General features: G+C 49.5%; 1 protein-coding gene across 8 annotated transcripts in view; it reads right to left on the bottom strand.

The window, feature by feature from the left end:
• Positions 1-12968, bottom strand: part of ARHGAP17 (Rho GTPase activating protein 17) — a 57200-nt gene that overhangs the window by 958 nt on the left and 43274 nt on the right. The window contains exons 14-20 of one of the 8 annotated variants that reach the window (XM_083413983.1): positions 12535-12648; positions 11638-11729; positions 11181-11334; positions 8010-8252; positions 6289-6449; positions 4263-4880; positions 2500-2542 (exon numbers count right to left, since the gene is read on the bottom strand). In XM_083413983.1, the coding sequence (XP_083270109.1) occupies positions 2535-2542; positions 4263-4880; positions 6289-6449; positions 8010-8252; positions 11181-11334; positions 11638-11729; positions 12535-12648 (1390 nt within the window). In that variant the 3' untranslated portion in view covers positions 2500-2534. The remainder of the gene's footprint in view (positions 1-2499; positions 2543-4262; positions 4881-6288; positions 6450-8009; positions 8253-11180; positions 11335-11637; positions 11730-12534; positions 12649-12968) is intronic. The other 7 variants (XM_083413984.1, XM_083413981.1, XM_083413982.1 and 4 more) reach the window with 7 other exon arrangements.

Here is a 12968-nt window from a genome sequence, read left to right as displayed (position 1 = left end):
CTGCGTGGAGAAGACATGGGGGGGAAACATACACACACAACACCAATGATGAAAGGGCACAGACTTGTGAGCAGAGACGACAGAAAGTAAGACTAACATTCCCCAGCCTGGCGCATTCTGGATGCTTTGGACTGCAACTCCCATCAGCTCCAGCCAGCACAGTCGTTTTGGATTACTATTCCCATCACCCCAAGCCATCCCCCCATGGCCATGTTTTGGACTCTGATTCCCGTCAGCCTCAAGGACTGATGGGAGCTGTAGTACAAAACATCCAGAAGATCCCAGGTTGGGGAAGGCTGACCCAGAGAAGAGGTGTTCGGAAGGTTATGGACAGGGCTGTATATGTATAAAACTCCTCCACCCCAACACTGTGCCAAGAGAACACTGGATTCTATGACCCAAAGAAATTGCATTCATTTATTCTTCTAGTTATGGGGAAAAGCAAGGAGTTGGGTCGCTGGCCCCATGGGAACTTTGGATCCAACTCTCCACTCATACTAATCCACATCCTTTAAAATGTGTCTTGCAGCCATAAAGGCTTGAGTCTCATTCTTTGCAGAACAGACCTGAAAAGTGATGAGAATTTGCCCTGCTCCCAGATCCTGAACTTGTACAGTGTTGTAAGTGTAGGGAAAAAATATACAACCTTATCCCTGGGTTTACCCAAAGGAAGAAAAGCTAATGAAAATCAGTCTGTTGACAAATGCTGGAGGAACTATGTGGACATATATATAACGTAAAAAAAGTAAAGGTAAAGGACCCCTGGGTGGTTAAGTCCAGTCAAAGGAGACTATGGGGTACAGCACTCATCTTGCTTTTTAGGCCAAGGGAGCCGGGGTTTGTCCACAGACAGCTTTCCGGGTCATGCAGTCAGCATGACTAAACCGCTTCTGGCGCAACGGGACACCGTGGCGGAAGCCAGAGCGCATGGAAACGCCGTTTACCTTCCCGCTGCAGCAGTACCTATTTACCTACTTGCACTGGTGTGCTTTTGAGCTGCTAGGTTGGCAGAAGCTGGGACAGAGCAACGGGAGCTCACCCTGTTGCGCGGATTCAAACCGCCAACCTTCTGATCAGCAAGCCCAAGAGGCTTAGTGGTTTAGACCACAGCGTCACTGCAGGACAGTCCAACTATATGGGGCCCAAGGACTGCTAGGTGAGACACCATGAGGGACAGAGACACTGCTTTAGGAAGGAAATCTCATCTGAAGGAGCTACCCCAATCCCCAAAGTAGGGATCATTTAAGTCTTCTGGACTTGCTCAAATACAAGGGAAAGATTGCAGAATTACAGAGCAAGTCTGCTAGAACCTGGAAGTGGAGAAGGGTTGGAACAAACATTTTGCTCAGGATTTGCTGTACATTGCAACTCAGCACCTCCCCCCCCCCAAACAACAACAAAGCAGCAGCAAACACACCATGAAATTCTGTGTGGCACAGAGAAGCAGCCTGATGCCAGCAGACACTCCATCCCCACCCCCACATTGAAAAGCTAGAAGCACACCTGACATCTCGCACATGGAAACAGTGCTGGCTTTCAAGTATGTGCAGGCCCCTGGGACTTGGGTGGCAAGTGCCACTTCTTCCTTTCAAATGCAAAGCCCTGCCTGAAGGTGACAGAGCACAGCCCTTGCAGATTTCAGATGCTGCCGTGGGTGGTGCAGAATGCAATGCATTCGGCTGTGTCCGGGAAGGCTGAAACCCAGTTCTCCTCCTGCCCTAGTACAATGCCCCCCCATACTGCCTAACAACTGCCTTACGAGGATGGCTTGGAACAGCACAGGGCCACCCTTCTCAGCTCCACCCAACTGCAGCAACTTCCGCAGGCACAAACTTCCATGCAAGGAGCAGAGTGGCAGAGTCGCGACTTGCCCCAAGGCTGGGCTCAGCTGCTCAACAGCTTCCCATTTATATGTGAGCTTTCAATCTGTACAAGTGGCCCCTTTCCCCCATCCTATTTCTCTCTCCCCACCCCATGTTCCTGGGCCCTTAGCAATGGAGGGAAAGGGAATGACGTTTAATTAATACCAGTTATGGCTCAGCAATTAACGGTGAAGCTGCTAATATCTTCAGTGTTGTGTCTCAGGTTGTGTCTCGGTTTCAAGTGGAAAAAACACCAACAGGTCCCACCCCCACAGTGAGAAACAGAGAAAGGGGAGGAGAGGGCTGGCTTGTAGGTCAGGTGTTGCCATCTATGAGGCTCTGAAGATTTTTGAGGAGTAGGAATTCATTCTGTATTCCAAGTATGGATGGAGCAGACAGAAAAGAGGCTAAATAACGGACAGGGCAGGATCCTGGGATATCCGGTGAATGTGTTAAAAAGAAGGAAGGGGGAGGGGGCAAAACAAAGGACCACAAGGGTAGCATCACTTCTTTGACATGCAGGGTTAGTCCTGGGTGCAAGCAAGCTGTGTTAACAGTGACCTGTTAGTAAAGGGACGAAGCTGCGTCCATGATTATGCATTCATAACAATTCTGGCCAATCGAAAGGCCTCCTTACCATTTCCAATCTCAGTTCCTACTGAACAATGCAGGTCAAACATCTAGATTGTTTAATAAAATTCTCAATTAGAATTATTATTATTGGCAAGTTGGCGTTGCAACCTAGAGGGGATTCAACGGGTTATTTGCGCAGCTAAAAAATAGAGCTTCTTATTATTCCCAGCGCCCTTTAAGCTCCAGCACAGGAAGGTGGTCAACATGTTAGAGGGTCTGCTAAAATTTTTTTAAAAAAAGGATGGGGCATGCGCTATTTCAGCCTGCGACAAAAGGCGAAAGGGAAAAGGGGAGCCTTGCTTTTATCGTCACAATGCTGTTTTGAGATTAAGCATAATTAAGAAGCACCCAACCCAGATTAAAAGTTGGCAGGGAGGTTGGTCAGCTTTGTGGGCACTGATGCAGCCTGGGCTCCCCAAATGGGGTAACACATTATTTTTCAGAGGAACTGCTTCGTTAGGTGTCAAGGAGTGGGAGGGCAGCTACTCCTGAGGACAAAGCAGCGTCCTCCTCCATATGCACAGAAAGGGACTTGAGCCACAATCTGGCTGCAACAAAGCTCTTCCTAGCATCTACAGAACTGTGCTGAAGCTTTCTAAATGCACAGCTTCTGGGGCAGATTGTGAGGAAACCCTGCAGTCTGACATGTTGGGATGAGCAACTCCATGTCACAGTGGCCCAACTAGTCTCAATAAGAAATTGGGCGTTTCATGTCGGCAGTCACACTCTTCCGGCAGAGATACAGCAGGCACACTCCCTTTTGACTTTCCAGTGTCTCTTGAAGACCTTTTCATGCTGACAGGCTTTTGCAGCTGATGCATTCTTATTTCTGAGTTGCCAGCCACCTCAAAGATTATGGGTATTTTTCATTTTTTGAAATGATGTTCTCTGCTTTAACACTGTAAACCACTCTGGTATTTTATGACATCATGACACAGAAATATTTTTATAAATAAAAGTAAAAAAACCTGGCTTTGCCTATTTGTGAGCCCATCACTAGCTATACGACTACAAAATGTCACAGAGCTTCCCAAACATTCCAATAAGCTAGATCAATTAGAGGCATGCTGCTTGTCAATGTTGGTGGGGTGAAACAGAATAATTTTGGGTGGTGCAGCTGTCCTGATGGGGAGGTACGGAGGAAGGGAAGAACGGTATGCTAAAACTACACACACACGCACACAGACACAATGTGGCTACAATACTTCTTGAGTGTGAAAACTTGAGATAGTGTTTAAAATCCGATTTATGCAGAAATTTGAAATATGGTTGAAAGTGCAAATAATAATAATAATAATAATAATAATAAACCTGTACAGTATTTGCTTCTGTCTATCTAACCATTAAGCATTTTTATCTTCACATTTCAAGCATCTCACTCTCTCTAGAAACTTGCACATAAAAACTTGTGATTCCAAGAAACGTTTGGTAACTGTAGCTGTAAAACTGCTCTGATTTAAAGGCATTTCAGGGTTAGCTGATACAACGCCCCAAATGAGTTTTGTCTGTCTTCTTTTTCACTCCACGTGGGCCTCTTTGATGGACTGCAATTATCCCCACCCGGATGAAACCAGGTCTACTGCCGGTTTGGAGCCATTTCTCTTCTTCTGGGGAAACTCCTTCTCCCTGCCTTCTTTCCACTTCTGTCCCAGGGGTGGAGACGAGAGCATTTCTCTCCCCCTTCTCCAGCCACATCCAACCAACCACCTCCAGGCACAGTTTTTTTTATCACAAGGTTCACAGAGACAGAGCTGACACAGTCCTTACCAGTCACGATGCGGGATGCCGTTGAAGGGGGACCAGGAAGAGGACCGTCTCCGGCTAGGTGAGGAGCTGGAGGATGCGGTGGAGGGGGGACGGTGGGCCGGTTCCTCGGCTTGGGCACAGGCCTTGGCCTGGGCAACGTGCCCATCTGAGGAGGTGGCGACTGAGCTGGCAGAACATCCTGGGTGAAGGGCTGAGGAGCCGGGGAGGCGACCGCAGAGTTGTGCTTCTCCAGGGGTGGGGTGTCGGGGGGCGTGGGCGTGTGGGGAGGAGTGGGCGAGGGCTGCTCCAGGCTGGGCTCAGACCCAGGCGGGGAAGAGTTGGGAGTGTTGGCTTTTGGCTGGAGAGGAGGAGTGGCCACTGTCTGCATGGGGGGCTGGGGTGGCGGGTGGCTGGGGGCCTGGATGGGGGAGAGGCTGCTGGAGTACCGTCGGGGGGCAGAGCCCTGGGATGGGACAGGGCTGGGCTGGGGGGCTCCCTGGCTGGGGGGTGAAGGGCTTCTGGTGGGGGGCTTTGGGGAAATAGAGGGCGGTTGAGGGGCGGAGGGGGCACTTTGGTTCCCTGGCTGCCCAGGAGGTGGGTTGGCTGGCTTTGGAGGGGCTGGGGCAGGCTTCTTCACGGCTGCAAGGAAGGCCAGAAAGAATAGTCAGGGGTTAAAACGCCTCTCAGAAGCAGTCTCTTCACCGCCTCACATCAACATGGAGCTTCTCATCCTTAACATTTAAAAGCTCCTCTCTTCTTTTCTGCCCTGAGAGGTATCAAGCCCCCGGAAACACCTGGTGGAACCTGAAGCCTCCCAGAACTCAGAGGGATTGTTTGGAAGTTGCATTTGACCAATCAAAATGCAAAGTAGGAGGAAGTTGCATGATGGCCCCCTTCCCTGCCATCAACCATCCAGACTGGACTACTGCAATGCGCTCTAGATGGGGCTGCCCTTGGAAGACAACTTGGAAACTTCCAACTGGTTCAAATTAGAGTCAGATTAGAGTCTAGCGTTGCCTACAAAAGTCATATAACCCCTCTTCAAGTAGCTGCATTTGCTGTCAGTTCCCAACTCAAAGTGCTTACGTTAGTGTAAAAAGCCCCAAACAACTTAGGCTTCACGTATCTGAAAGATTGTCTCCTTCCCTGCAGACCTTCCTATGTGCTAACATCAGCAGAAGAGACCTCTTGGTAGTTGCACCTTCCTGAGAAGCTCATGGCCTGGGAGACAGCCTTCTCTGTGGTGGCCCCTAAGTTGTGGGACTCCCTCCACAGAGGTGAGGCTGGCTTCCTCACTATACAACTTTCAGCAATCACTTTACCCTGGCCTTTTTGCAGGAGATGTGCTTCTTTAGGGCCCTGAATGTAGTGTGTTTTAAGTGTTTTTTATACTGAATTTTGTAAATGGTTGTAACTTGCCCAGGGACCTGCTGGTGAAGGGCAGGTAATAAATTTAATCCTCCTCCATCACCTCCCCCTCCCCCTTCAGTCAACCTCTTCGTGACCCTGCTCACCATTCCTCGCCCTCCACCCTCTCCTAGTGCAAAAGAGATGCTAACTAAACTTAAAACAGTCATTCACAGAAAACAAGCAAATAAATAAGGCTAATAGAGCATCATCTTCCACGTTTGGTGGGTGCAGAATGACAACAGTAGCCATCCACCGCCATGCCAAACACACTCTGCCCCCCCCCCCATACTCAAAGGTACGCAGTACCGACACATCTCTTTTTTTGTTATTAAAAAGTGTGACTCTTACTGTAACAACTTCATGGTGAGTACCGGCACCTATTTTTCTAGAAAAAAACAGCACTGGGCACATTCCATTGCCTCCTAAAGCACCCCTGGCCCCAAACAGGAGAGTCAGTGTTGGAATAACTCCCTCTATCCCGCCCCTCCCACCCACAAGCGACGCTACTGTCATGAACAAGAAACAGATGCCCAAGGAAGAGTCTGCAGGAGCCCCAACTTTAAGCTTAGTATGTTGAGACAGCCGTCAACCTATTCCTGGAAAGCAGGCATGCTCATTAGACTCCTGAAGGACTAACCTCGCCTGACGGCATGTGGACTGGGCCCCGCAGAGACTTGCGACTGCCCCACGGAGAGCTGGCTGGTGGCAGCGCTGGGCTGTGGGTAGGCCTGAGCGGCGCTTCCGTGCCCCCCGTTCCTCGTGGGCGGAGGAGTTGTGGGGTCCTTTGGTTTTGAACTGCTGGGAAGGGAGAAAAGACTCTGATCAAAGGCTGCTCCTTCAGGGTCAGAGGCAGCATGTTTCTGGAAGACATGGGAGGGGGCCAGCACTCTTGAGCTTGGTCCTGCCGGAGGGTTTCCTACTATGGCATCTGGCTGGCCACAGTGAGAACAGGATGCTGGACTCAATGGGCTATGGAATCCAGCAGGCACTTCCTATGTTCTGCTATTGGGAGGCATAAGTGGATTCTCTCTAAAGATCCCACTACCCAAGTGTGGTGAAGAGATCCAAGTAGCAGGCTGAGACCTGCCTTGGTGCATAAAACACTGTTCACCTGCTCAAGAGGGCTGGTTGGGGTTAGGACTATAAGTGTGGCAGCCTTCTCCAAGTCTGCTTGTGTCCTCTGCCTGTATTGGACTACAGCTCTAGGGCACCAGGTTGGGGAAAGGCTACACCAGGCATATGCAAACTTGTCCCTCCAGGTGTTTTGGGACTACAACTCCCATCATCCCTGACCACTGGTCCTGTTAGCTAAGGATGACGGGAGTTGTAGTCCCAAAACATCTGGAGGGCTGAGTTTGCCTATTCCTGGGCTACACTATAGCATAGGTAAGAAAGTTAAACTGACTGCTGAGTTGCTGGTCGTAACCTACCCCCCCCCACCCCAAAACCACACTTGTGTACTTTCCAACACAGACATGCATGGGGGAGTTTTTTGGGTAAGGGGCACACTGCTGTTAAGCACTGACAAGGGCAGGGTGAGGTTATTCCAGAGGGTTTATGCTTCACTCCAGGACTATTTGCACATCCAGGAACACACATGGACAAGCAACAGGGAGCATTAGGACAAACTCCTCTTGAAACAGTGTGTAGCTCACGTTGAGCTCCAGTTGACCACTCACGTCAAGTGGGAGAAGAAAGGGCTAAGGGGGAGAGAGGGAGTTGGGCTAGATGACCCTTGGGGTCCCTTCCAGTCATTCTGTGACTTTATGACTCAGGCTGAGGAGGTGGCCCATGGCACAGGCTACTTGGGCACCCACATAGACCAGGCCTGTGGAGGTTTTAACTATGGGCAGGAAGGAAGAAGCTGTTTGGCTCTCAAGGCTGGGTGGGAAGGAGAGAGAGGGTGGCTGCTTTCCACAACTGGGGCTATATGGGTGTGCAGCAGGAAGCAACCTGCACTCTCCAACCCCTGATCTGTCAAAGGAGGGAGGATTTCCCTGCCCCCAGGGGCCAAGCCAGGCGAACATCAACTTGTGAGGGTCCTGCAAAAGTGCAGGCTAGCCTTGCCAGTTAAATCCTTTCAAATGTGGCAAATTACAGGGCACACCTTGACCAAGAAGAAAGAACATGTGAATTGGTCTCTAGCCAGGAGCTTTTTTTCAATTTCAAAAGGACTTCGCTACTGCCTTGATTTAATTGATCAGCCTTCTCCAACATGAGGCCTTTCAGTTGCTTTGAACTACCGCTCCCAGCATCCACTGCGGCTGACGGGAGTTATAGTCCAAAAAGGGTTGGGGAAGGCTGAAACAGACGGAAGTCTCTGCGAAAGTCTTTCGGTCTGAACTCTTTCCATCTTACCTGCCGTCCTCAGCGCCTTGGCTTTGGGACTGCTCTGCTGGGCCGGGAAGGGGGGCGGACGCAGCACCCAAGGGGGCAGGCTCAGCCCCAGGGCCCTGTGGGTGCTGCTCCGCTGTGGCCTGTGCCAGCGGGCCAGCCTCAGTGGGCGGAAGTGGTGGCTGGAAAGCTGGGGATGTGTGCTTTCTACTTATAGTGCCACCTCTCCTGGGGTTCGCCTGGAAGTCCATAACCTTGACACCATAGCTACAGAGGAGAGAGAGAGAGACGGAAAACACACCATGCGGACTAGTAGCTACACAGAAAAACACCCAGAAAACAAACAAGGGCAGTTCAGCTATGAGGGCTGGACAAGAGACTAGTCCCTGCCGCTCGGCATGCAAAGCAGCAGCAGGGAAAAGCTCTCAACACTTGTCTGCAGGACACTGTTAAGAGTTAAGAGGCATGCAATGCACCTTGGCACAATCAAACAGGTAGGAAGGGCAAATGAGCAATGAGCAAACATCAAGGCAAGTGGTCATGTCCACGGGGTAACTATTTGGGTCACAGGAACGGAGGAGCATTTATCCATGCCAGAAGAAGAAGTACCACTTTCTCTCCTGGCACACTAGTGCCTCTTCTTACCAAAAGGATGCTGGCTGAAGTTTTGATCTGAAAGTCTGATGTGCTCAAGCTGCCGCCACCTTTGATTAAGCCAAGGACGCTGCATCTGTACCTCTATTCAGTATTAATTGCAGGGCTGGGTGTGTTCTGCAATACCAGGTCAATTCAGAGAAAGGAAGGCACAGAATCCGGCTTCCCAAGGAAACAGGAAGCCAGCAGAGCCAGGAACGAAGGTTTCGGAACAGCTGGGCAAACTGCATTATTAATTCTTAGAAGCCCCACTGGGGGGCATGTCTGGGACTGACTATGATCCTCCATGGAAAGGAGGGTGTGCCTAGCAGAATTTTCCCCGCATGCCCACCAAATGCAGGAGGATGCCAAACCAGCCCAAATAAGCCGATTCTGCTTCATCTGCAAAATCTAATCATACAGAATTCCACCCCCTCAGCTTTAAAATGATTTTTGTTTTTTTAAGAACAGAACACACAACCCTGATTAATTTGCACTAACAAAAGCATGAAAAATGGGAGACTTTTACCATAACTTAGCAATGGATAGATGGTGAATGACTGCTAGTCTAGCCACACTGCAGTAAGCCAAAGCATAACTCTTTTAAAAAAAACCAAAGCAAAACAAAACCTCTGCATTTTGAACTATGATGCTCTTCCATTCACAAGGAAAGGGAAGGCCTGTTAGGCTGGAATTTAGTACCAACATGAATTGAGAAGGCAGTTGGATAGGCAGAGCCTGCCTAGCTTTAGTTCAACTTAAGACAGCAACAAATTTCCAGGACAGGGGTGGGGAACCTCAGGCCCGAGGGCCAAAAGCAGCCCTGCAGGTTTCTCTCCTTGACCCCCAGACCTCTGCCCCTCACTGGCCCTGCATCACATCCTCCCTGCATGTTTTTGCCTAGCTAGAATGTGTCTGTGAACTCTGATCATTTATTTACTTACTGCATTTATATGCAGCTTAAGGTGGTGTACATGGTTCACCCCTCATGTAATCCTTGCAACAACCCTGTGAGGTAGGTTAGGCTGAGAGGCAGTGACTGGCCCAAAGTCACCTAGTGAGCTTTGTGGCAGACTAGAGATTTGAACCCTGGTCTCCCAGATCCTAACCATGCCACTTGCATTTATCTGGATAGAGGGGTGTGTGAGAATGTGTGCAGAAACTTCCCTACTGTAGAAAATGAGAAATTGTTAACTGCCCCGCCCACTTCCTCTTCTGGCCCCACCCATCACTGACACGCACTCTACACACACCCAAAAAAGAAGGGAATGTGGTCTTTGGGCTGAAAGATGGGTTCCCCACCCCTGCCAGACAGCTGTAAGGAAAGGGGATGAGACTGATGGGATGAAACAAAAGCTATGATGGGTTGTGCAGAGGGGAGAAGCAACAAAAGTGGGTTCTGGGAGTTCTAGCGCCGGGCAATGGATGCTGCTGCCCCACCAAATCAGAAGCCTCTGCCGTGAGGCCTTCCTCATACCATGTTACTGTAGGCACTGCGCAATCTGAGAGGAGAGAAATCCCATCTACTGTTGCTCCAATGACTCAGAAGGTAGGCAACAGCGACAGCTTCCCCCACCCACCTTCCATGGCTTGCATCATGCATGGAACACAGGGAGAAGGAAATGCTAGGATATTACCTTTGGATCTTCCTCAGGCTGCAGCAACGAGGGGGAAAGGAACCACTAAGGGCTTGTTTGCAATGGCACTGCATTTGCCCCCAGCTGTACTATGGGGCTCCCAGGGCCCTGTTGACACGACCAGCTGTCTCAGGAGAACACCCCTTGACTCAGTTCAGCTTTAGATAGATTTGCACTACAGCGGGTGTCCAAACTTGAACGCATGTAGGCCCTTGGGGCCTCTTTCGGGGTGGTATCAAAATGGCAGGATGCCCTTCAAAAGGGGGGAGACCCACTGGGGCCCCTTCTTGCTGCATTAAGGGGTTTGTTAAGAGACCCGCCTATCTGACTTTCAAACTATTAGTGGGCTTCTGCTAATGGGAGTTAATTTAGCATCTGTGCTGCTACTGCATTAAATGGAAGTTTGCACTGTGTACTTTTCCCAGGTGCAAACTGGTTATGTGAGGAGCAAAAAATGTGAGAGATTTTTGTCAACTTACACTAGTTTTCAGAGATCAGCTATCTATACACACAATAAACACGTTCTACGGCAGAGAAAGGATGAGCGAGATGAGAAATACCAAAAGGGACCAAGAAGTTCTGGGCTCTCTGGGGATTCTTTTGCTGTGATTGCTGCACTGCAGGGGGTTGGACTAGATGACACTATACAATTCTATGATTCTGTGGCGCTTCACTTTCCAGTATTTCCTACCCAGCTACTGTTCTGACTCAGGAGAGGGAAAGGAGAGTTTATGGAAACAGCCCAAATTTCTAATGTATGGGGAAGAGAGAGAGGCTGGTTCAGGCGGATAAATCAGGTGAATGACCTCAGAAACAACCTCAGAGGCCTAAGCTGACCTCTCCCCAACAGTGTTGAAGGAAGAGGTTAAGCCCCTGTGGCCAGAAGGGGGTACAAAAGTCAGAGGGAGATGGGGGGCTGCCCTACCCTTCCTTCCTCAGCTGCTCCCCATCCATCACGGCCATGCTGATGGGCCTCTTCCGCTCCAAGGTCCCCGAGTCGTAGTCATTCCCTGTGTGCAGGTGATTCGAATTTACCGCCGGCAGTGCCACAAAGGCTCCTGACACGTTGAAATCCACCTCTGGAGTAGAAAAGAAAGTTTATTCTTTATCTTCCCTGGCCCATCTTCCAAGCAGTTCAGAAAGGCATCTTTTGCCATCTTTTCCCGGGACTTAATTTTAGTTCAAAGCTGATAAATGTTATGTAAGCCTCAAAGAAACCCTACAGCTCATACATGCAAGTATTGAGATGAATTCATTCTGCACCCTTTGTCTCATTAAGAAAAGTTGAGACAAAGCGTATGTATACAACAGCTCATCATTCAGCAACAAACTATTTAGAATAGCATCTTAACCTCAGAAAATGGAGAAAATGGGCCATTTACCTTCAGGAAAAAACCAGTTGGCATGCTGAATAATCGGCTCCACAACTGCTACCACATGCACGGATGTTGCTGCTGCCATTTCTGCAAGGGAGCTGTTGAGGGACGCAGGAGCAAATCCACAGTGAGCAGCAAACTTGCCAGAGAAGACCACTTCCTCTGTGCTACCTCCAATAAAATCTGCCCCTTACCACCAGTTTCTTGCTGTAAGAAGCAACCCACCTCTTTCCCCCTCCAATACACGTAATCAAATAAATGGAATAGAAATCAGTAGAAAGTCTGGTGTGGATTTAACCTGCTGGGATTCATTGGAGTGAACACCTCCCCCACAACTCTGCTTTGGATCCAGAACTGCCTGCAGATGCTCAAGAGCTGGCCTCCCCGCTACCCAAATAGATCCCCTAGCTGGGCTGGGTGACCTAATCGTGGTCTGCGAGTGTAAGGACATAAGAACCTGCTGGATCAGGTCAATGGCCCTACCTAGTCCAGCAGCCTGCTCTCACAGTGGCCGGCTTGGGTATCTCAAGAAGGACCCAAGACAAGCTCACTCTCCTGTCCTGCAGTTTCCATGAGCTTGTATTCAGAAGCACTGCAGGTGGAACATATCCCTTGTGGCTAGTAGCCATCAATAGCCCTCTCCTCCATGAATATGCCTAATCTACTTTTAAAGCCATCTAGGTCAGTAGCCCTCATTGCCTCCTGCGTGAGAGAGTTCCCTAGCTTACCTCTACATTGTATGGAGGACTTTCTTTTATTAGATAAAAAACATGTAAACTATGTGAAAAGTAATGGAAGTGTGAGGAGTGATCAACCTGCTTATGGCAAATTGCTAATGGTTTTGTGCTTACAAACATAAAGCTGCACCAAGGTTTTATTTATTTAAGTCCCTTGATCACTTACCCTTCATTCTTGGCCCACAGCAGGTTTGGGCCCAGCACGATGGCAATGTTGCTGGGCGTCATCTTGTTAATATCACTGTACTGAGCGAGCTTTGCAAGGAATTTGATTAAGTACCTGCCAGGAATGATTCAGGATTTAAAAGAGCTGGATGCAAAACAAGGCCCAATATACCGCAGGGACATCCCCACCCAGATTCTAATAAATTCTCAGCTCATTCTCTCTTCTGGGAGAAAGAAAGGGGTGGTTAAAAGTCCCCTGTAGCATCTTGGATCCTGACAACTACTTGGGCAGAAGGACCCAATGAACAGCCATGTCAAATGAGTTTCAGTGCCCACTCACAGAATTTTGGTGCCTGAGGCAGAGAACACAAACAGAAACCCACTCCACTAACTCCACTAACACGGGACATCACCCATTGGAAACCACTGCCTAGC

The sequence above is a fragment of the Podarcis tiliguerta genome (assembly GCF_965153285.1).
Source record: "Podarcis tiliguerta genome assembly, chromosome: 14".
Taxonomy (NCBI): domain Eukaryota; kingdom Metazoa; phylum Chordata; class Lepidosauria; order Squamata; family Lacertidae; genus Podarcis; species Podarcis tiliguerta.
The sequence above is the reverse complement of the archived record's forward strand: the minus strand, read 5'-3'. Positions and strand labels throughout refer to the sequence as shown.